At 52.8% G+C, this 22,961-nt stretch overlaps 4 protein-coding genes across 4 annotated transcripts; 1 reads left to right on the top strand and 3 right to left on the bottom strand.

Annotated features, from left to right (window-relative positions):
• Positions 1 to 358: 358 nt before the first annotated feature.
• Positions 359 to 2,864, bottom strand: D7B24_003052 (uncharacterized protein; the record flags this gene model as incomplete). The annotated part of the gene is made up of 3 exons (XM_028637246.1): positions 359 to 2,330; positions 2,384 to 2,699; positions 2,774 to 2,864. The coding sequence occupies 3 exons, from the start codon at positions 2,862 to 2,864 to the stop codon at positions 359 to 361; spliced, it is 2,379 nt and encodes a 792-aa protein (XP_028497454.1).
• A 5,011-nt stretch (positions 2,865 to 7,875) lies between these two features.
• On the bottom strand, positions 7,876 to 8,808 carry D7B24_003051 (uncharacterized protein; the record flags this gene model as incomplete). The annotated part of the gene is made up of 1 exon (XM_028637245.1): positions 7,876 to 8,808. The coding sequence occupies one exon, from the start codon at positions 8,806 to 8,808 to the stop codon at positions 7,876 to 7,878; it is 933 nt and encodes a 310-aa protein (XP_028497453.1).
• A 4,092-nt stretch (positions 8,809 to 12,900) lies between these two features.
• Positions 12,901 to 14,925, top strand: D7B24_003050 (uncharacterized protein; the record flags this gene model as incomplete). The annotated part of the gene is made up of 2 exons (XM_028637244.1): positions 12,901 to 13,325; positions 13,386 to 14,925. The coding sequence occupies 2 exons, from the start codon at positions 12,901 to 12,903 to the stop codon at positions 14,923 to 14,925; spliced, it is 1,965 nt and encodes a 654-aa protein (XP_028497452.1).
• Positions 14,926 to 17,093: 2,168 nt separating this feature from the next.
• D7B24_003049 (uncharacterized protein) lies at positions 17,094 to 18,620 on the bottom strand (the record flags this gene model as incomplete). The annotated part of the gene is made up of 1 exon (XM_028637243.1): positions 17,094 to 18,620. One exon carries the CDS (start codon positions 18,618 to 18,620, stop codon positions 17,094 to 17,096), a length of 1,527 nt encoding a protein of 508 aa, XP_028497451.1.
• Positions 18,621 to 22,961: the final 4,341 nt, after the last annotated feature.

The following is a 22,961-nucleotide window of genomic DNA, read 5'->3' as shown; positions in this document are numbered from 1 at the left end:
GCTTTCATTTGTGTGGATTGCATGTTGCGAAATTATTGGCGATGCTTCCTGGCACAAGGATCAGGCAGAGATGGGTTTCGTCGAGCTCACTGGACGGTTTACTTTCCGCTCCACCTATGTTCACTTTGAGGATGCACTTGCCCATATAATGCCGTCGAGAATCGAGCGTTGGTTTATGAGAAGAAGAGAAAAGCAAGCCACAGGTCATCCCTTGCGCCTTCAAGGGCCTCGCTGCTTTCACTTTGTTCGTGGACTATCGACAGAATCTGCGGCTGCAGCCACTGTTTCCTCGTATGAGCGAAAACGAGAACACCGAGATACCACCTTCGAATGCTTTCATGCTGGACGCTGCAGGATGTTACTTCAGCACAGCAAACGTGGTTTCCGCGGGCAAATCCATCGAGCTGAAGCCTACGCGGAAGGTGAACTCTCCCTTCGGAATCACCCAGTCCCGAAGCCCCGTGTCCCAGTAGCTCACATCCCTGCGCATCAGCGAGAATTCGACCGCAGTCTCGGCGTCAGCTTCGAGGAGAATCTTCTCAAAGCCACGCAGAACCTTGACCGGTGTTCCCTCTGGTGCGCTGGCGGGGAAAGACAGGTACAGCTGGGGCACGGCATGAGCAGCGCGGTCGCCAGTGTTAGAGATCTTGGCGCTGACGACGACGACCTCCTCCCACAGATCCGGATTACCACCAGGCGAGGTTTCCTTCCGCGCGTCTGGACGAGCAGATAAGCTGCTGTTGCCAACATGTGCTGCTGATACAACCTCGTCGATAGCAAACGTGGTGTAGGTAAGACCGAAGCCGAATTCATACAGGGGATCAATTTCTAGGGCGTCATAATGGCGGTAGTCCAGAAGCTGGCCTTCGACAAAATCAGCCTGGTAGGCATCGGGACTCGGAAGAGGATACGTCAGGTTAACGATCGGGGGGCCGGCATCCTTAGCTTCGCGGGGAATGGTATAAGGTAGACGACCGGACGGCGCTACATCACCCCAGAGAAGGTCCACGATGGAGTTGCCAGTCTCCTGGCCCGGATAATGCGCCGCCAGAATGGCGCCGATCTTGGGATGGTCAGCCCATGGCATGGTATTAACGCCGCCGGAGTGAGTGATGACCACAGTGTTGGCGCAAAAGTTGGCCACGTTCTTGATGACTTGTGTCGAATTTCCATCAAGTTCAAAGTCGGTGCGGTCAAAGCTCTCGCTGGCGAAGGTCTGCTGGAAAACGAAGCAGATCTCGGGAGGTGGGTACACGCCATGGAAATAATTGGCAGCCAGGGCCTTGTTGTCCGTGATGTAGAGAACCTCAGCATCGGTCTCCCGGGCCCGAGCCTTGATCGCCTCCAAGGGTGCGATGACATAAGGGAGACGAGCAGTGCCTGATCCGCCTCCGATGACCATCGTGCCTGTGTTGACGTCGCTGGGTTGTGACGTGCGACGGTAGAAGCCTTGGGTCGGATCTGCGGCGTCGTTTCCGAATACGCCGATAACCTTGGGGGCCTTGATTGGCAAGGTGTTGTTGACGTTCTTGAGGAGCACAGTACCAGCAGAACCCATTTCTCGGATGAGCTTGGCGTGATTTCTGCGATTGTTCCGGCCACGAGGGAAAACCACATCTTTAGGCAACATCCCAGCTGCCATAGCTTGAGGTATCCCTATCTCGGTAGCCACCATGCCGAATCGTCCAGCTGGGTCGACGGTGGGATAGTCGGGGGTGTCCTGCCCAAGGTAGTAGTACGGAGCCATGACATTGCGTACCATTTCATCAAGACGGTCCTCAGATATGAGACCTTCTTTCATAGCCGCGTCTATTTTCTTTCCGAAAAAGGACGGACTTTCGGGACGGCTGAGAACAGGTCCAGGCATCTCCACGTCGAGACCAGCATTGATAGACTCGGCAGTCGAGTGGGTCGCGAACCAATCCGACACAACATATCCCTTGAAGCCCAGCTCGTCTCTGAGGACGTCCTTCATCAGGTACTCGTTTTCGCAGGCGTACGTCTGGTTGACACGGTTGTAGGAACACATGATGGACGTCGTGCCCGCCCGGACAGCGTTGGCAAAAGGCCAGAGATAGAGCTCATGCAGAGTTCTGTCGTCAACATTGGAGGAGATGCCGAGAACCGGATTTCCGAACGGATCAGGGTCGTTTGATCGCTGGGTTTCCTGTTCGTTTGCGATATAGTGCTTGGAGCAGGACTGCACACCAGCATCTTGCATGCCGTGAATGCTGGACTCCATGGCCAGGCCGGCTAGGTACGGATCGGGCCCAAAACCTTCCCAATTGCGACCGCCCAGAGCATGGCGACCCATTGGATTGGTGGAAGGACTGCATCTCACTCAGCTTCCATCGTCGGTGGTTGTCAAAGAAAGATGACTTACCCGAGGAGCACGTGGGCACCATAGCCCTTGGACTCGACACCAAGAGCAAACCCGCGACGGTAGATCAGCTTCTTATCCCATGTGGCGGCCGAGGTGATGCCGGACGGGAACACGCTGACGCCGTCAGCGCGGTTGATCGCGCTGGGCCCGTCTACCAGGCAGATTCCACCGAATCCGAGGCGAGGCACGGGGGCAATGTTCCCAATACATGAGTTTGCTGAGGAATTACCCGTGACCATTTGAATCTTCTCTTCGAGCGTCAGTTTGACAGTGAATGCTTCGGCCATGGCAAGCGCCTCAGTCCAGTTCAGCGTCCCTATCTTAGCGTCAGTACACTTTTCACCCAGGTCCAGACAAAGACGAAAGTCTCGGGCTCGTTGGAGTACGTACCATTGTGTTGGGCACCGCAACCATAGGCGCTCGAGATAGCCGCCTGGACCACAGCGGCACTAATGAACAATACTAAGTTTGTGAGAACCATCTTCGCAACGAGGTCGAGAAAGACTGCTACAGATTACTCGCCGGTGCGTAGGTTCAGATAAAGTTCACAAACCTCAACGAGGGCAACTCGGTTACTTATACTTCAGGATCAGTAGCAACTGCAAGCTTCTTGATGCTGCAGGAACAAGTTGGACCTACGGTGGGTAGCCTAAAAGTCCGGTAAAGCTCGGGGCCCGTTGTAATTATCACTGGTGACTTGGAATCACCGGCATCACGCCGGCACTAGCCAGCAGCAAGCAACAAATCATTGGGATCATGACATAGTCGCATCTTTGCGGCTTTGCGAGAAGGGAGTTACTATGGGGGATTTTCGCGAGAATCCTGGGTATGGACAGGATTCTGACGAGCTGACTGGACAGCCACGAAGAAGGAGGTCCTAGAATCGACGTCGATTTACCAAGGACTTCCTGGCACAGGGTTAGGTGATGGAGACTTTCGGTCCGATAGTCAACCCCAATCTTCAGGCAAAGAGAGTAGTAATGCTTAAGCTGTCCGATTTTAGGGTTAGATCCTACTATGACCGTTGCATTTCTCTCCCATTGCCCCACAAGTCCACGACCGCCTGGGGATCTTTGTGGATCGGGCAACGTCCCGAAACTCGTCAGATAATGTTCAGAGGCAGTCAGACCACCGCCATGGGCCGGCCGGGACGGACCTCCCCCTGGTCTCGTATCCGGTCCGAGGTTTAGTGCACACAGTTTGTCCCCCCCATTGGAGAACCAGAACTCAATTGCTCCATCTTCCCCAGCCCACGTGGAGCCCTTTCCCCAGCTTGCTGCCCCAGATACCCCGAAGCTAGCGTCACCAGTGACTTTTGTGGTCAAGGCTGATCCTCCCAACTCGGGTTTGGGGACTGCTCGTTGGTTCAAGTTTACCTCTCTCGGGTTCAGGTCCTCAGGTGGAATCCGTCCTCACCATCGTCAGTCGAACTGGCCCAATTCTAACCGGGTCGAGGTTTGAGGCAATTCTTTACGTCCATTTCTCCCCTTTGCTCTTTATACGGCATCTCTGCTTCGCATTGCCGCGAAATCCGACAACTTTGAATGGAGCCTCAATAGAGCTATGCTCGTTGGCGCGGCCCAGATTCGAACACAAGTATGATTCGTCAATCGCACAAGAAAAGCAGAACGGGATGCGTCAGCTGTAAACGAAGGAAGATCAAGGTCAGCAAGGACTTTCGTCATGAAATTGTCGCTGGATGAGAGACTAAGCCTCATAAACATAGTGCGACGAGGGGAAGCCGCACTGCCGAAACTGTAGAATTCACAGCACGTCGTGTGAGTACCAGGCAACGGCAGACACACGCGATTCTGTCAGTCCTCGGCTTACAGCACAATTTCCCCCCCAGAACGGGAAAGGTGGCGACGAGATTATTTTCAGCACGAACCACATGATGCTGCTGCATCATTTCACGGTGTCAACAGCCCCAACCCTACATTCCGACGCACGATTGAACCCCCTCTGGCAGGTCGCAATACCCAAAGAAGCCATGTCATTTCGTTTCTTGTTGCATGCCATTCTCGCTGTCTCATCATCCCACCTCGCGTATCTTTCGTCTGGGAATGAGTGCCAGTCTCACCAGTCACGGAGCTTTCAGCTATATCAACAAGCGCTTCTCGGTGCCAAGCGAGAGATGCAAGCCGTCTCGGACCGCAACAGAACTGCACTTTTCTACTTTTCGAGCATGATCATAATCTTTCAGCTCGCGAAAACTCGGTATGAGGACGCGGCGAAGGTCGCTGCTTCAGGGGAATCCAGCGATCCTTTGGCTTGGGTCGTACTCTACCGGGGCACGAAAGCCATCTTCGAATTGCATGACGAGACGTCTATCTGGTCAGGGCCCCTGGCCATCTTGGCCCGGATCGGAGGCGAGCGAGCGGCATTGCTGAGCAAGCCAGCGACACCTGACACCTACGGTCCCCAGCAGAGGGCTTTGTCGTCTTTTCTAGCCGAGATTAGAATTCGCACTACCGAAACAACAGAGCTGGAAGCACTCGAAGGCGCTTCGCTCTTACTTATACGATGCTACGGTCTGACTTACGGACAACAGCCACTTATCAGCGACTATTTTTCTTGGCTGTACAAGGTTTCAAAAGAGTATATCAGACTCTTTCAGGCACAGCATCCAGTTGCGTTGACGTTGTTTGCGTGCTTCGGAATACCAATCGGCCAGCTTGAGGGGGTCTGGTGGGTAGGCGACTGGAGCAGGTTGGGGGTACGCCATGTGCGTCACGCAATCGGGACAAGCCATGATTGGCTTCTTCAGGTCATCAGAAAGATAGAAAATATTTAGCGGGCGTGTCACCTTATTTAGCTGACGGGCTTTGAAGAAATGTTGTACTTCCGATGCAGGGTCGTCCCATCTAAAATCGGGCGACGTATTTCGTCCTTGAAGTCTATTTTCAGCCTGAAACTTATGTCCCCAAACCCCAGGGGTGTCCCTCAGTGATGATGGGACTGAACTGGCAGAGCACACTCATATATTTTTTCACAGATTCTGGTTCCCAATGGGCCATTTAGCCATGTATATGTTACGGCCTGGCATATCATGACAAAGCAAACTTTCGGGGCCGAGAAGTACTAATAGAGGGGTCCAGCTTATACATAATATAAGCTTATGTTACAAATCCACGCAATTAGCATCGTAAGGCGTTTTGTTCTCATTGTAATGAAACCGGGCAGGGCAGAAAGGTGTGGCTGAGCGATAAGGTGACAAGGAGTGGCTGATCAGGTAAACAGATATTAGGTAGACTCGTTGCGAGGGCCCCAGAAGGGGAATATCATGAATCCTACACCACACATTCGAGCACCTATCATTTTCTTAAGTGACTGTCTCCATTGCCCTGATCAGAGGGGGTCCTCACCGGCCCTATTTCAGTAATAGAGATAAGGTAAGACTCAAATTAATTACCATATTCAAAAAGACTGATCCGTCGTACTGATAAATTCCTAGCCAGAGGAGACTTCATGGTGGAAATCGGGTAGCCCTGCAAAACCGCAAAACAGGGGGGGTAATTAGGGGTAAGGACTATGACAACGTATGTATAAAGACTACGGAGACCCTCCAAGCTACAGAGTGCCAAAGATTCAGATATATCATAACCCCATACCTATTATCTATTGCCTGCAGACCACATGTACCACATGTGGATAATCTCTTCACTCTACCACGAACCACCCACTCACAGTGGATATCACAGAGAGAGCCAGCCCATTGCATATTGTAAGGAGATGGTCGTCGAGCGTCGCGCTAGGACGAGGCCTTGAATGTATCATTACTAGATAAAGAACAAGAAGTCGAAGGAATGCTACAATGGCTCTTTGTGCCCCTTTATGATGGAAAACAAGGAGTCGCGCTCGAGTCCACCAGCGGACTAGCTACTGAGGCGCAGCTTCGTGGCTTAGCCGTGTATAACTCGTAACACACATCTTGCTATGATTGAGGCACTTCACAGTAAGCGAGCTTGAAACATTGTTGACATGTAGGCATGACTCTTACCAGCAGTTTACTCGGCACGTGAAGCACACCTTCGGATGTAGATGCTCCTGAGCAGCTCGGGATAATACCTGATAGAGTACGTCGCAAAGTTGAAGTTTCAAGCACATGCTCTGGGTGAAAAGACTTGTAGATGCTCTTGTAACTTTGACCTTTGGCCCACTGTCCCGCTTTGTAGACAACCGTGCCCACGTCGGTTTGGCAAAATTCTCGTATGCTCGGTCCAAATTCAAATCCACGTCTTACGGGGATTGAGAAGTTACCGCAGCTTATTTCTATCTCCATACATACCATTCATATGCTTCTACTTAAATTTATGTAGTATATTCTGACAGCCCAGCTTTGAGTAATTATTCAAGTCAAGGCTTCATGGACTTTGCCTCCGTTCATCCATTACATCAAATGAAAGTATTTCATACACCATCCTGTAGGTGAGGCTCTTCGTACTACTGCGTCACATTCCCATGTCGGTCAAGGCAGAGATAGGAGTCAGGGGGCCTAGGTTGCCGGTCCTGAAAGCTGCTGGCGACCCATTCCTTGTTTAGCTCTACTGTCAAGTTCTCTCCAGTCTCCTAGAAAATATGCTGCTCATGTCTGGCCAATGGATCAATGCTCTTCTCTCCAGTTGCTAAGGAGGACGCAAGCGTTTTCGAAAAACCTCAATGACCATTGTTTCCACTCCGACGGCCGTCACACCACCGTTTCCCCGTACTGCCATTGAGCAATGAGTACAAAACGGGTCTCAGCCGATCAAAACATGAAACAAAGTCAGCAGCTATATACTTGTCGGGCATTCTCGGATTGTGCACGACGTGCCGGTCGTCCGTGTCGGACCGGGAGGCCCACACTTAACAGGCAGTTGCTGCAGATCCAAAGTGGTTCCTAGCGTTACCCAAGCATCCCAACCAGACCCAGGTCATTCTTAAAACGGTAGCAGATAATGTTACATTGTCATCCTTGAATATGCCTCGTCAGGGAAGCCCTAGCGCCTACAACTTGAGTCTCAGAAGTGGGACATGACTCCAATGCGGCATGCATGTGATTGTCATTATCGCCAGACGTGCACTCCAAGAAACCTGAAATTGGACTCGCAAGCGCCGAATATGAGGAGATCATGATTAGTCTACAGTGAGGGGGTCACATGTGAAGGCGGCGAACAGAGATATTTTTGATAATAAAATATTCATTCTATGCTATTCTTGTTACTCCAGAGTATGTGGTCATAATGCGTAAAAATGCGCGATCTTGAGCGACAAAAGTGCTCAGAGACGCGATGCCAGTCCAAAAGCCCAGTAAAGTCTCGGGCGGCGCCGCAGTCTTTCATCGCGGCAGCGCGTCGCACCTCTTTCGATGCTTTCGACGCCTGTTCTGTTTGATATCAGATCCCATCCAGCTGGTTCCTGGTAGGTAGAATCGCGCTTTGCCGCCTGGGAGCCACCAGGCAGATGGGCGCGTGGGTGCGATAAGAAAACTTCAAGCCTCGAGGGCAACCACCTTAATCGGCGGACTTGTGCATGCTGCCGGTAACGTAGTTCTCCTTTCCGAGAGCGTTGATGGTCTCGATGTCCTCCTGCGCGAGCGTAAACTCAAAGGACTCGAGGTTGCTCTGGATGCGCGAGGCGGTCAAGCTCTTAGGCAGGACAATGTTGCCGCGGGCGGCGTTCCAGTTGAGGAGGATCTGAGCGGGGGTCTGGCCGTACTTCTTGGCAATGGCGTTGATGGTAGGGTCCTCGAGCTTGTTGCCCCGAGCCAGCGGGGAGTAGGCCTCAATCTTGATGCCCTGGTCGGCGCAGAGCTTGACGAGCTCCTCGCGCTGGCAGAAGGGGTGAACCTCTACCTGGTTGACGGCGGGGACGACGCGAGCCTTCTCGAGGAGGTCCTGCATGTGCGCGACGCCAAAGTTGGAAACGCCGATGGACTTGACCTTGCCCAGGCGCTGGGCGGTCTCGAGGGCGCGCCACGAAGCGAGGCGCTTCTCGTCGTCGTCAGCGGGGGAGTGGAGGAGGTAGAGGTCGAGGTAGTCGAGGCCAAACTTGTCAAGGGAGGCGCAGAGAGCCTCGAAAGTGGCCTCGTAGCCGTGGTCGGCGTCCCAGAGCTTGGAGCAGACAAAGACCTCCTCACGGGGAGTGCCAGTACGCTCGAGCCAGCGGCGAATGGCACGGCCGCAAGCCTCTTCGTTGGCATAGCGGGCGGCAGAGTCGATGTGACGGTAGCCGGCATCGAGGGCGGCGGTGACGGCGTCCTCGGTCTCCTGACCGTTGGGAGCCTTGTACACGCCGAGAGCGACCGCGGGGATGAAGTTTCCGTCGTTCAGCTCGATGGAGTGAACAGAGCAAACGGAGCCTTTCTTGGTAGGGATAGGACGCTCCCACTTGCCGGTTGGGCTGGAGGGAGTGGTAGCAGGGGGCGTGATAGCGGAAGGAGCCATTGTTGCGGTTGTTGGTGGGAGGTCTGGGTTGTATGGATCAAAAGTTCAACGCTTGAATAAAGGTTTCTCTTGTCGAGTTGGGTATCAAGACAATATGTAGGAAATTGTTTGGGTGAGTGAAATAGGAATGGGGACAAAGTAAACCCCATTTCAGTGCTGGCAGAGAAGTCTTAAGTACAAAACCTGATGAACGAATTTGCGTCCCTTCGCAATCCGTCTCTCGATACTGGCCGCGTTTGCCGACTGCTCCCACATTGCGCTGATTTCTCGACCATGATCTGTCACAGCCGAGCTCACATCAACATGAAATGCCGCCCGAGTCAAACCCGACTATGCTACGTGGACCTGAAGGTGGGCACGAATTGGTCCCCAGATGCCATTGCGAACCCCTGAAGCGGACCACTCGTCAGTCTTTCAACGACTCAGCCTTGAGATATCACCGTTGGATACAGAAACACTGGAGTCAGTGGGACACACGGTGGAGGCGCTCGCGATGAAGGCTCTTACGGTATCTTATCACAAGGTCCAGTGTTTTATTTTCGTGTCTCCAGTCGCCAGAAACGACGGCCTGACTGGACAAACACTATCGGTACGCAATGACGTCGGTGTGGAACCTCTTCGGCTTGGGATAAGGCGCCGCGGCGGCATTAATGCTGGCACGGCACGGATAGATCCTATCATCCCAGAGGGATTCATGTGGCAGATCCATCAGGGACCACTTCGGCAGCCGCGTGCCTGCATATGATGCCAGGTTGGCGGCCTTGGCAAGTTGGTTTAGTGAGGTGAGATTCGCCTGGTGCTTGAAGCCTCTGCCGGGCGTCTGCGTTCGTGGTGGGTAACGATCGACGCTGTCGCTGGTTGAAAGGGGTTAAAACTCTGATCGTAAGGCACCGTGAAGTGGACCTGTGGAGATCGACGTCACCGTGGGGGCCCATGAGAACCTTTCGAGGGGTTCCTTGAGGCTGAACAAACCTTCTAGCGTTTAAAATGTCCCGACATCATCGACCGTTCACTTGCCGTCTACTTTGGTCTGTGCAGGTTTTCACGCAATATGTGGACCATAAGATCTCAGACCGCCTAGCGAAACCCACGCGCCCGCAGCTTGGAGGCAGAGATGAATGATGCCCAGAAAAAGGGCTTGGCTCCTGCGCCCGGTTCGATCCCTGAGCACCTGAGAGATTTGCCATTTCCTCGGTAGTGCCGTCACCTCAGGGTCGTGGAGATTTGCGTCGGTCGGAAGCAAGCCCGACTCCAGCCAAACTGCCACAGATCGAGAGGCCGCACAAGATCGGAATTTTGATGTACAGTGACAGTGTGCGAAAACCCCTCACAGGAAGAGATAGCAGAAAACTTGTTCACTGTTCAACCGGCCCGAGACGAAGAGCGTCCAGCTTTCATGAGCTGATCATCCCACATTTGTACATCCTCCTACGCCCTTGAGCCGAAGGGCCGATAGCGCGACTACCGTTTTATAACACTGCTTTCCTAACTCCTCGCCGTAATATCGTCGCAACGGTAGAAGGACCAGTGACTTTCTGCAGAGACACAGCGATGTCCTTGTTCACCTAAAAAAGCGCTTGGCGGTCGGCGACCGACTTTGCTGTTCAGTCAAGGCTAGTACAAATTATGCAGATACAACACTCGCTTAGTTGAAGCCAGCATATATTTTCTGAAGGAGTCAATGATCATTCAACGCCGAAAAACATTATATTAGATGTCAGGACTCAGGCACTGAACTTCAGACCGTTGGTAAGCCATTGCAGGACCGAGACGTGGCGAGTTGAGCCAAGTCATCGAACAACCGACAGTCCTTTCCATCGGCGATTTTAAATGTAGTCGAAATATTATGGGGAGGCGGAGAACACCTACTCAACAATGCAAGATGCTAAGCTTCGTTGACCTGAGTTCTGGGTGGTTGGCTTGCGTATGAGGGGTCTAGGTTTCCCACAAAGATTGCAACTCCCACAGTTTTCCCCGGGTCTCGTGTTGGGAAGATCGTGAAATGGGTCTGAGGCCCACGTGCTGACGTGGTGGTCTCGGATGACATCAACCACAAGGAGCCCACATTTTTAATAGATACAGGCAGAAGAACAGTGGCAAAAAAACGTAAAATCTGGAGGGCAGCTCATTCTGGAAATTATTGCCTTGGTGACAGACTCTCTTTGTGAAATGCAGAAGTCACACTATTTTGCAAGTCGGGCATATGGAAAGGTTTGATGGTCCGAGGTGTCGTGCTGGGTGGGCTGTCAGGAGTATTTCCTTCTACATGGGCAAGAATCCATGGCCGAACGGCCAGATCGAGAAGCATTTCGATTCAGAAGAACAACGGTTTCTGTTCATTTGTTTCTCCAGGGATATGGGAGAGGTTTATAGCCCAACGTCCGATGCTGTCATATGAGAACATCTTGGAGATTCAAAGCGTGCCGCGAAGTCTATGTGACTAAGAGCACGAAAAGAGCAGCAGACTATACTTCGTCTGGTAACAAGCTCCAGTATATGTACCTGTGATTATGGAAAAGTGCGCCTACATGCAAGAGCACAAATGCCAGAGGTCTGGAGGGTAAGCAGGAAGGCCGTAGCCAAATCCTTTTTCTTTTCTCTTAATTTCTTTTGCTGCTACAGCACCTCAAGCAACCTACATTACGTCGATCTCACCATAGAACATAACTATATGAGATTCTTGGCATCATTCTGAGACTGATATATGCGTCCTATCTTGCCTGCAAGATGTGAAGCCTTTGCCAGTTCATCCATCCTGGCTCTTTACTTTCCAGTTAGTTTTCCGCGTAGCTTGCTCATGAGACTTTTGTCGCACTTACACTTCTTGATCATGCTGAAAATGGGTCTAGAGGTACCCATGCTGCTGACGAAACCGCGACCGGTACACTGTGTCCCCTTCGATCTTACGAATTGACATTCAATGATGTAATCCTCAACCATGGACACCTCGCCGCATTTTTCGCAATGAACTTCTCGGGTAGAGATTTGACACATGGCAATGTTTTCTCGGTGACCAGAAGCTAGTGGTGGTTTGATGTTGAAGTCTGTGTCGTGGGTGCGGATCTTCAATGCAGATATGGATGTTTCTTTTCTCATTGTCGACGCCATGATGAGCGCTAGTCCACAGCTATTTAAGTAAAATCTTGAATGACCGCACGTAGCGGTGTTTTGAGACATTGACGAATTCAACAATTATGATTTCATAATGTGCTCTGACGGTGCTTGTGGAGTCGCGCTGACTCCTGGAGAATATCGTAGTGCAAATCTAGATCGCTATTCATTGTCATCGTTCCAGGAGGCTGATATTAATTGGGGTCAATGTAGGCAATAGGAACGAGAGTATATTGCCGAAACATTGTGTCGATCAGGATTGATGTGTTACAAACTACACCCTGACATAGAACAGATTTAGAAGCTGCGATTAGCGGTGGTGTATGTCCCATTCCTGCACAGTCTACGCATTTCTGCCGCTGCACGCTCCAAAACACAATGTCAACGAAGGGCAGCGGGCCTTGGACCTGATCATCCAATCAGCGAAAGACCTTCCACTTTGGTATTCCGCTGTTCTCGTCCCTGGACCATGAAGGTCTAGAACCAAATCTAGGTAGATGGCACTGTCTTGAGATTACTTCCCTTTGAGCACCCATGTCATCTGCACCTCAATCGGCACCAAATTGCCGGACTGAAGCACACCTGGCATCTGACATAACGTGGTCAGCCTTACCAAGTAGTCATAGGCCAGCCCGGTCTAGACATCGCTCGTTGATGGCAGCGCCATCGTCTCATCGCTGATTGGACATCCAAAACAACTTGCTCATATGTTCTCAAACCTCCACCTTCATGTCGCACCAGCTCTAGAAAGTCAAGGCGGTAAGACCACTGCAAAGCGTAAAATTGAGATTGTTGTGGTGGGCATTGATAAAAGAAGTAGATGTGCCCAGGCCAGATCGTTGGCTGCATCACATGTACGACCCTCCTACCCCACGTCTTGGCAGATTTCATTACAGCATGTTGTCTTATACCACCCTTGTCTTGGGCTTGGCGTGCATTGTGCCAAGCTCCAATGCTGCCCTCGTTGGAACCGGCATCAACATGTACAAGCCACCATGTGCCTTTGCTTGTAACGGCGCCATCAGCAACAACGCACTCTCATGTTCATCGATGACGGAGATGGAAGGCATGGATTCTATGCTAATGACGACGCCCGAATGTCGAGCCAATGATACATCATTCCTAACCACGCTGGCGTGGTGTCTACAATCAAACTGCGCCGAGTTCGACGTTCCAGTCTCTGAGCTGCAGAAGTTCTGGGAAGAACAAGCTACAGGCGAACCGACTGTGCAACCCAAATGGAGCTACCCTGCGGCGCTGCAGAGCGTCCAGGAAGCGCCAACGAAGATCCTCACAATGCATGACACTCTCAATTTCACAGCGTTGACGTCGGAAGAGGATTGGGATGTGCAGTTCAAAACCCTTTCATACTTCGAGCGGGAAGAGGCCATCCATGCGAGATATGGGTAAGCCAAACCGACCCACCTTGGTCTTCTTGTGTATGGACTGATATCAAAATCACAAAGAATCATCATCCTCGTCACCGGCTTCGCAACACCTCTTCTTCTCACCGCTGTGGGATATCTGCCTTTCATATCTAGCATCACCCACAAGGTTGCTCCGTACATCGTTTGGCAAAGTCTCATCGGTACATATCGAGTCCGTCCTCTTCCATATTTGATTGGAACCGCACCGTCCATCGGCCATGCTTCCTACATTGCCCTCATGATCATCCTGAACGTCATCCTCACTGCAGTCAACTACAAATCAGCACAGCCAAACGCATGGTTCTCGAGCCAATACCAGGAAGTACTCGAGTATGTCATGATCCGAACGGGAACACTGGGTTTCGCATTGTCACCTCTGGTCATTCTATTCGCTGGCCGCAACAACGTGCTCCTTTGGCTGAGCAATTGGTCACACTCCACTTTCATGCTGCTGCACCGCTGGATCGCCCGCATCTTTGGCCTCCAGGTCATCATCCATTCCATCACAGCATTGGCTCTTTATTCCAATATCGGAACATACTCGGAAGAGTTGAAGCTTCCTTATTGGATCTGGGGTTGTGTCGCCACAGTGGCAGTCGTCATCATGCTGGTGGCTAGCAACCTCTACGTGCGTCGTCAGTCGTATGAGGTATTCCTCGTCATCCATATCCTCCTCGCTGTCTTCGTCATTGCCGGCTGCTGGTATCATGTCGACATCCGCTTCCAGCGCAAATTCGGCTACGAGATGTGGCTGTACGCATCATGCGCAGTTTGGTTCTTTGACAGGATGATGCGCATGCTGCGTGTGCTCAAGAATGGCATGCGCCGATCCAACGTCGTCAACATTGATGAAGATGTGGTTCGAGTGGACGTTCCTGGCATTTGGTGGGCTGCGAGCCCGGGGCAGCATGTATATGTATACTTTCCCACGCTCAACCGACTCCGACCCTGGGAGAACCACCCCTTCTCCGTCGTTCCGACAACCATGTTGTACGAGAAAGCACGGTCATCTGAGGCCAGCGCATCACCCACACTGTCAAGCAACGACGTTGAGAAAAATGAGCGAGCAGATGTCAGAATCAGTCCAGTCACTGACAGGGAAAATGCTGGTTTAACGCTATTCATACGCAAGTCAGCTGGGCTGACGAAAGCCTTGACCACAAAAGACAACGTCCTCACCCTCCTAGACGGACCGTATTCAAATAATTCGACCGCACCCGTGTTACAGTGCGACCGTCTGCTTCTGATCGGCGGCGGAATTGGTATCACGGCCCTCGTTCCGTGGATCGATAGGCATCCAAACCTCAAGTTGTCGTGGAGTGTTAAAGACTCTGCAAAGGGTCTTGTGCGCGCTTTGGAGAATGCAATTGACCGGGTCGAAGAGAAGGACGTTCGAGTTGGATCAAGGCTCGATTTCAATGCCCTACTTGACCAAGAAGTGCAGTTAGGGTGGTCCAGGATCGGCGTGGTAGTTTCAGGGCCTGGAGGTCTCTGCGATGATGCTGCGGCCGCGGTCATTGCAGCAGGGAAAAGGGGCAAAGCTTTGTTTGAGCTCGAAATAGACGCTTACTCTTGGTGAAGAATACCATATAGATAGTGGTCCTAGAGGTCAGCACGGTGCTGAAGTCGGTCATCATGACGGTAAAATGCCGAGGTTCAGACACTAAAGCCACATGCCCTGATTACCGCACCTCGCCAGGCCAATAATTGAATCTAGCTTTTATGCAAGGTTTGAAAGCTGTGCGCGGCCGAAAGAGCCAATATGGCGAACGAACAAACCCGTATGGGGCAGCATTCCTCTCGCTCGACGGATTTAGCGTTTGCTGATTCCTTTCCTGCGCATCACACTCGCCACTTCCATTCAATGGGCGTTAAGCTTCAGGAATCCCTTCAGCAATGCAGAGAAGACGCAGTGCGGTAGTTTATAAGCTAGAATGCCTACGAAAATCCGACTTGTCATCTTTTAAGTCCTCATGCAAAATGAGTGCCAACTGTTCCGGTGAGCCACGTTGCCTCGGGAATCGCAAAATGAACTTGAGCGTCACGTCTTCGCTCAAATCAGACTAACATCACAGCGTCTCGGCGACTTCGATACGATGGGTCAACGAGTCCGGGCTCTCATGCGCTATATTTGTATTGGTCTGGAACAGGAAGGATACGGCTGTGACGAATGCTTCTCTCGTAGCAGGTCAAGTTTCAAGGAGTATTTATATCGACGAGAGGTGCGACAAGTTTGTTGTCATGAACACATCTCATGGCCCCATCACCACGGCATATGACAGTCTGTTCTCTACCTCAGCACACAGGAGGATGGTGGCGAGTCGATACTCAGCTCAGCATTTACACGCCCAGTGACGCGGAGCGCAATTTTAGTCATCTGACATATGTGCCCGATGCTACTGGAGTGACGGCGAACAGCGGCGATCGAGGACTGACGTTGCTAGACAATAACGGCCATATACACTGACACACCATGACCGAGGTCATTGTCTGCAGTATGGTGCAGCTACCCGCCAGCTATCAGCAAATTCTTGATCATCGTCGTGCGCCACAAATCATCCCGAATAATCAGAGCTGAAGAGACAGAGGCACGATGGTGGAGGTGACTTCCGCCCTTCCGCCCTCCCGCCGGTCGGCATTATTTATTCTTCATTTCTAGCTATCCAGCGACATCTTCCAAAATTATTCTCATAAATTCTTAGACTATCCCGATTTGCTCGTTTCTTTCGTTTGATCTTGTTAATATCAGAAGATTCGCCATCTTTGTTAATCTCAATCAGCAGTGCACGTACAGCTTAAGAGATCTGAAAGATAGACACGAAGTGCTCGGATGCCCGCCACGATGGGCCCGCAGGTAGTAGTCGGGCGCGCCATTGCACTCAACAGGCTCAATCTCAGGCATCTCGCAACACACTTCATCGCAGATGCGAGCCACTTCCGCGAGGCCGAGCCCTGTGAGGGGTGGCCCGATCTGACCTCGCTGGTGCTGACTTCGACCCTATTTACACTTGACGAAGATCCTGCCCCAGCGCAAGTCAAGCATCAGGCGGCAGCGGAAGTGGCAGCAGTCTTGAGAATGCCGAAACCGCGAAAAGTAGAGACTTGATACGAACGGAGGGGGCTGGTGGCGCTCTTCCGGTGCCAGGTGTTCCACAAGCTGCAGGAAGTTGAGATCACCTGGGAAAGTACCTGGAGACTGATCATAGACACATCCCTGATTGGAGCTTTTGGGGCCATTGTGCATCGGCACTGCCGGCGAAAACCTTGGTTGGTTAAGGTCTTCCTGAATTCAGGTAACATCATGCCTCACGCGGACGCGGTCGACTACCCGAGCCTCTCAGGTCTGGTGGTTCGACCCATCTCGCTATGAAAGCTCGGTTTGTACAGCAAGCGATGGAGGGTGTGAGGACCATGGCATGGTATATTTAGACCAAGATTGGAAGTCACAGGATCGTGACAAGCAGAGGGTAGAAACAGCAAATCTTTTACTATTCAGACACGCAGTTATTACACAAAATACAGAGCAGTCCGTACCAGGCACCCAATTGTGTCAATTTTGTTTTCCGAAGCCACCCTGACTTGCAAATGCGCGCACACACCGTTGCTAACCATGTCCGTTCCAGCCTGAGAAGGCGATATGCAACCCGAAGAAAAAAAAACCCGAGCACTGAAGCCCCTCTTGGGAGATCCAGTGTCCGTCTTGGTCGAAACGATAATGAAAAGAACGCCAACTTCCTGTCTTTCTGACTAGACAATGTTGTCACCCTGGTGCTTGCTGCTAACATTGCTGCCCTCACGAGCCTTGCGGTGCTCGATCTCCTCCTTCTCGCGCTCAGCCGAAGACTTCTTGCGGGACTGGAACAACGTGACGGGCTTGCCCTGGATAGCAGTGCGAATCTTCTCTTCAGAGCGCTCAGCCCAGACGGGGAAAGAAGCCATGCTGACGGGGTACAGGGGAAGGTTGAGGTGGGAGTCGAGGAAGGCGTAGGGCATGTCACGGTGCACATCCATGGCGGCAATGACGTCGAGTTCGTGGGCAATCTGCTCACAGTACCCCTCGAGAGGAAGATCGTTGACATCGCGGCCAAAGGGGTTCTCAATCTCCTTGCCGATGAACAGGATAGCGAGAATGATGTAGCTGGCAGCGATACAGGCGGGAATTGTGATCCACTCGAGGGTCTTGTACAGCTGGAAGGGGAGCAGAAGGACGTAGAGCCAGGTGATCTGTGCGATGGCAATCGAGTAGGCGATGGGCAGTGGCGTGTTGAGGACGCGCTCGGTACCGGTCATGATGTCGTTCAACAGAGTCAGACTGGTGTACGCAGTGGTCTGCTGCATGGGAACGGGGAGCTGGCCGTCGGCAACCATGGCGTCCACAATGACAGACAGATGCGAGATGATCTCCAGGGGAAGGTTGCCAAGCGGGTACGTAGCCTTCTTGAGAGCCTTGCGAGGGTTGGACTCGGCGAAGGAGACGCCGAGGTATTCGCCCACTTCCTTGAAGAAGTTCTTCTTGGGCAGAGTGGTGCACTGGGGATCAGTGGCGGCGGCCGTCTTGGCGAAGGTGTTGAGGTGACCGACGAGGTGCTGGAGATCCTCGTAGACAGTGTACGGCTCGAAGCGGAGCTTGTGCTTCAGCGCGACGGAGAAGGAAAGAACGAGGTTCAGGCAGCTCACGCGACGTAGCATCATGTCCTTCTTGGCCAGCTCGGGGTGCTCCTTGGCGTGGATCCAGAAGACGCGGCCGAGCGTCTGCGAGACGTGGATGAGCTGAGCCCAGTAGCGGCGGCCCTCGGCATAACGTTCATAGGCGGTGGATGATCGGAAAGACAGGCCAAGACCGACGACGAAACCGAGGACGGTGAGAAGGATGGACTGGACACCAAGGTTGTAGACAAACTTGGAGAGGCAGGTAATGAGGGTGGACCAGATGGTGACAATGATCAGAGGGACGAGCAGGCGGGGGAGAATGGAGCCATGCATCTGCAGCACGAAGGGCCACTTGGAGTGCTTCTGGATATCGCGAGGACCAGTGAAGTAGTCCTCGACGTCGACACTCGTGTTCTTGCGGCTGAAGTAGTTGGGTGTCTCGGGGTAGACAGGAGATGTGACTTCGGTGAGGTCAAGCGCCGGGGGCATGTTGATGCGCTTCTCCTGGGTGTCGCGGTTGAACTGGGTGTGGTCGGAGTTGGACGCCGCGGCGGCGGCAGCGGCGCTGTGGCCGGCACCGTGACCACCAGCGCCAGAAGCAGCGGGGGCGCCGTCGTCAGCCATGGTGGTGATTATGGGATGGTATCAAGCGATGTTGTTCTTGATGGTGGTCGGTGTTCGTTCCTTGGGGGGAAGTTGCCCAGAGAAAGATGCTGTTCGGCCGAAACGATGGTGATGACCTAGACAGGTGCGGCTGGCAGCGCGAGGTGGCTGAACAAAGAAGGACAGGGTAGTGCCTTCAACGATGAGGTCGGGTGTTTCTTAGATGTCTGGGCCTGCCAGTGGAAGAGTGCCGGCGGTGGGCTTGTGTTTAAGTGATGTTGGGTATCGCGCGAGAGAGAGAGAGGGAGAGAAAAGTCGTGATGGCTTCAATGGAGGTAGGCGCGCTGTGTGGCAAGGAAGGAAAGCAGGGCCAAGAAATATTAATGTGCAGGTGCCCGAGGAGATGAGATGGCACGAGGAAGGGGCGGCGGGAAAACCAAGTCAAGCTGAAACTCATCAAAAAAGGAAGCAATGACCGGGGCGCGAGTCGGTTTTGAGGAAAGCACAATGGAGTAAAGGACCAAAACGACAGGTCGTCGGCAGGTGAAGAAATTATCTCGTGTTTCGTGGCTTGCAGCCTGCAGGTGGGTGCAGGACGTCCTTCCAGAGACAGGTGCAACCCCCTGAGGCCTTTCGCCAGAAATGACCTGGCAGCGCGCCAGCGAGGCCTGGACACGAAGCGGCAGTGCCCCCCTGAGGACCCACCCGAGTCACCCTAATCGGGATAAGCTCAACGCCGGCCCGTGCCAGTGCGATGCCCCGGTACTTCCCCCACCATCCAATCATCTGGTGAAAGCTGGGCTTTGAGCGTGTGCCTTGGCCGCTTTGGCTTCCCCTAACTCCCCCCGATTCTGCTGCTTGTGAACGGCCGCCAAGCAATGGAAGGGCGAGCGTGCGAGCGCCGGGCTATTGGTGATGGTGGTTGTGGTGAAACAGGGGTTACCATTGTCGACATTCTCACGCGGACGCGCCTGCGTCAACGACGTACTTGAGCGTGGCATTGGTGGCTTGCCTGAGCCAGGCCTGAATGGAAAGGGAGGACAACACGTGGAGGCAGGAGACTTGTCTTGGAAGCGGGAGGCGCCCGAGGAACCTGTTCCAGGCTCAGTTCGCTTGCACGTCCACTCAAAAAAGAGCCTGGCGCCTTGGAAGACTGGCAGGCTGGGCGGCTGTGCTGCCCTGTTTGAGGGTCACAGTGGGCGTGTTACGATTCAGGGGGGAACACAGGTGCTGTTGCATCGAGTAAACATCCAGCAAGGTGCGTTCTGGGCCGCCATGCTGTTGGCCAATTCGAGTGCTCCGTGCCAAGACATCTCGGTCAGCAAGGCAGGGGAGTGAAGATCCATTTTGCCAGGGACGCTTGCATTCCCGCAAATTATCCAGCTTCCAGCTTCCAGCTTCGCTGATCGATGGGTGTCCTACTGGAGCGTTCAGTAGGAATTTTAGAGCCCATGGCGGACGTGGAGATGACCGAGATCGTCGTTCTGTGGAAAAGCTTGTCATGAATAGTGGAAATCCGAAGCGTCTGGCCCGCGGGTGAGGTTAAATGTGGAAAACGGGGCTCCATTCACGTCGTGGCGAAGCTTTCTAGTGACCGCTAGTGACTAGTGATCCCTTCGACTGGACATTGGAATCGGTGTTCCGTAGAGTCAGCAAGCTGGGGAGGCCTGTTTCGGTGGAGATCTTCCAGGGGCGTCCGCACGCTGGCGCACGTTCACTAGTGGTGGTTCAACGCTGACAAGCGCTCCCTCATCAGTGCCAATCGTTCGTTTCTCCGCGCGAGTGGAGTGGAGGAGGAGCGAGGTTATGCGAAGGCAGGCGTCAGGGAGTGACTGGACCTTGCCTCAACCTGGCACGCGACTTCCTTCCTTCCATCGATCGTTCCCAACATTTCGAACCTCAGGCAGGACATTCCCAACCAGGCAGACAGACACCTGATCTTTTTTCTTTCTCTCAAGGCTGTGCCCCGGATATGCACATGCTTTAGACCCTGCACCTAGTTCAGACCCTGATCAGTCAATTGACAGTTGTCATGCAGCCTCATTCGATCTGTGTTGCGTCACACACCGCCTCCTGGGACGACAGACAGCATGCCGACTCCTGCACTCCTCATTGCCAGGAGGTTGTGTCCGCACTGCTGTGCGACCACCTCCGAATCGACCTTCATCCAGATCACCCTGGCCTTGAGACTGTGAAAAGGGGGTGCTGACATCAGCTCGGGTAGCCAACCGAGGCCACCTTGATTGGGATTCTTTTTCTGCTCTCACTTCGACGTGCGAGATTGCCGACATCGCACGGCAATCTAGACGGAAGAATGGAGGTGGTCAGCAATTGGCGCTTGTTCCTGTGGTCATTTCCCGATGATTGAACGGCGCGGACGCGGACGGACGAACACAGATGTCTGCTTGAAGCCATTTACAGATGGCATGAATTCGCTAGACACCATTCATTTACCCTGTTTGCTAGACGTATGCTAACCGTTTTTTCGAGGAAGACACCCCCTGAGCCAAAGTGCACGTTTTTACACCAGTCGCTTGCCCGTGCGGTATGGGTACTGTGGTCAGGCACCAGCGAAGTGGCCCGATTGGTGCAGCCTGACGAACGTGACGGATCCCAGCGGATACGGAAATTCATGCAGCTTCATTCATCGAACCGCCGTCCCCATCACGGTCCATCTCACGAAACCCATCTTGTCGCAACCGTCCATGCTACTCTTTGCTACATGCTCAAACGCTACGACCCAGCATCCTTTTTTTTTTTTTTTTTTTTTTTTTTTTGGGCGCAATCTAGAGGCTCCCCAAGGCGCGAATTGGTGAGACTGATTTAGTGGGTGCCGTGTGTAAGCGCGATAGGCCGTATCTCGAGTCTACTATCGGTTTGCAAGTACAGCAACCAGTGTCAAGAGGTGCTTTTCTTGGATGAGGCTGCAGTGTTGGCCATCGGATCCACAGGTCCTGGAGTTTGCGATGTTCTCTCGTCATCGCCTTCCGAGACATTGGGTGTCAAAGCTCACTTCAACATCAACCCCATGAGCTGGTAGTGCCTAGACATCGCTTTGACTGCTAGGTAAGGTGACTGACATGTCATCCGATTGTAAGACCATTCTCAATCAGCCTCAGCCTACACTTTGGCAATGGAAGAAGGAACCCTCGTGCTGTTCCTGTTGTTGTTGTTGTTCTCCTCGTTACTTTTTGTCCGGATCCGAACGGTTTTTCATGGCGTCCTTGACCAGGCGTGCATACACACATCAGCTTTCCCCTCCCCAGGAGGATAGCTCCGGAGAGCAACAATTGGTTATCAGCAGAGGCTGAGGATGGCTACGGCCAAGACTGCCTGGCGGCTGCACTGTTGCGATGCCGCCGCAAGGGTCAAGTGATCGTAAAGCATCGCGGCGATCGGGCTATGTGAGTAAACCAAGGATGACCTTGCTACACCTCTCTGCCCAGGCCTTTACCACTCCTCGCTCGTGGAATCCCCCAGCCATTTTCTCCAAGGCTTTTCTCAATACAGGCGAAGAACATCTCTTACCAGCCGCCTCTGCAGCAGAGTCTTCATCATTTCATCGGGGCATATCCACCATGCACTCAGAGTTTGCCCAACCCCGCGTCGGTCACGAGGGCTCAAGTGGTCTTGCGACAAAATGGCAACTCACAAATAATTGCCTCAATTCCGTTTCACTCTCATCCATGTTCTCGACGCTCGGCATTTTTCGTGCAGAAGAGGCTTGAAATCTACCGCTGTCTGAGTTCTCGTTGGGACCATGAACACTAGGTATTGCGTCATAGAACCTTCTTAGACAAGGAAGCATACTCAACGGCACACTGCTGAGGCATGAAATAAACCAGGCCCATTGGATCTGCTTGACTCGACTTGCAACCTCTATCGCATTTGGATCAACCTGATTGAAGGGCGTCTGTAAGAGAAGAGAAGATCATATCTTGATCTGGTAATCTTCCCAGATCACCGCCTAAGCGGGAACAGGAGGACCCTTGATACCCTGAAGCTAGCGGGTGGCCGTGCGGTAATCAGTTATGCTGGCGCATCGAGTAGCATGATTGCGCCTGTCATGCGATAGATACCGTGCTCGGCCTCGTCTCATCTCGGTCAACTTTAGACGTGTACCCAACCTCGATCAGACGGCCATGGTAGACAGAGCGAGCATCCTACCCCTCTCAGCGCCTCCTTCAGGATTTTCGATTTGGGATACCATTTGGAACCTGCCCCCCAACCTGAGGTGCATGGCCAGGGTAGACGTGTCAAACGTGGCGCGCTAGCGGGTGGCTCTTCTCAGCCTCAACCACGATCATCCTGGGCGGATCTCTGTTCCAATAACCTGTTTCCACACCAGAACCACCAGCCTTC

This window comes from Verticillium nonalfalfae, assembly GCF_003724135.2.
Source record: "Verticillium nonalfalfae strain VnAa140/NRRL 66861 chromosome Unknown scaffold_18, whole genome shotgun sequence".
Taxonomy (NCBI): Eukaryota; Fungi; Ascomycota; class Sordariomycetes; order Glomerellales; family Plectosphaerellaceae; genus Verticillium; species Verticillium nonalfalfae.
Note: the sequence above shows the minus strand (reverse complement) of the source record. Positions and strands in the feature narration are given on the sequence as shown.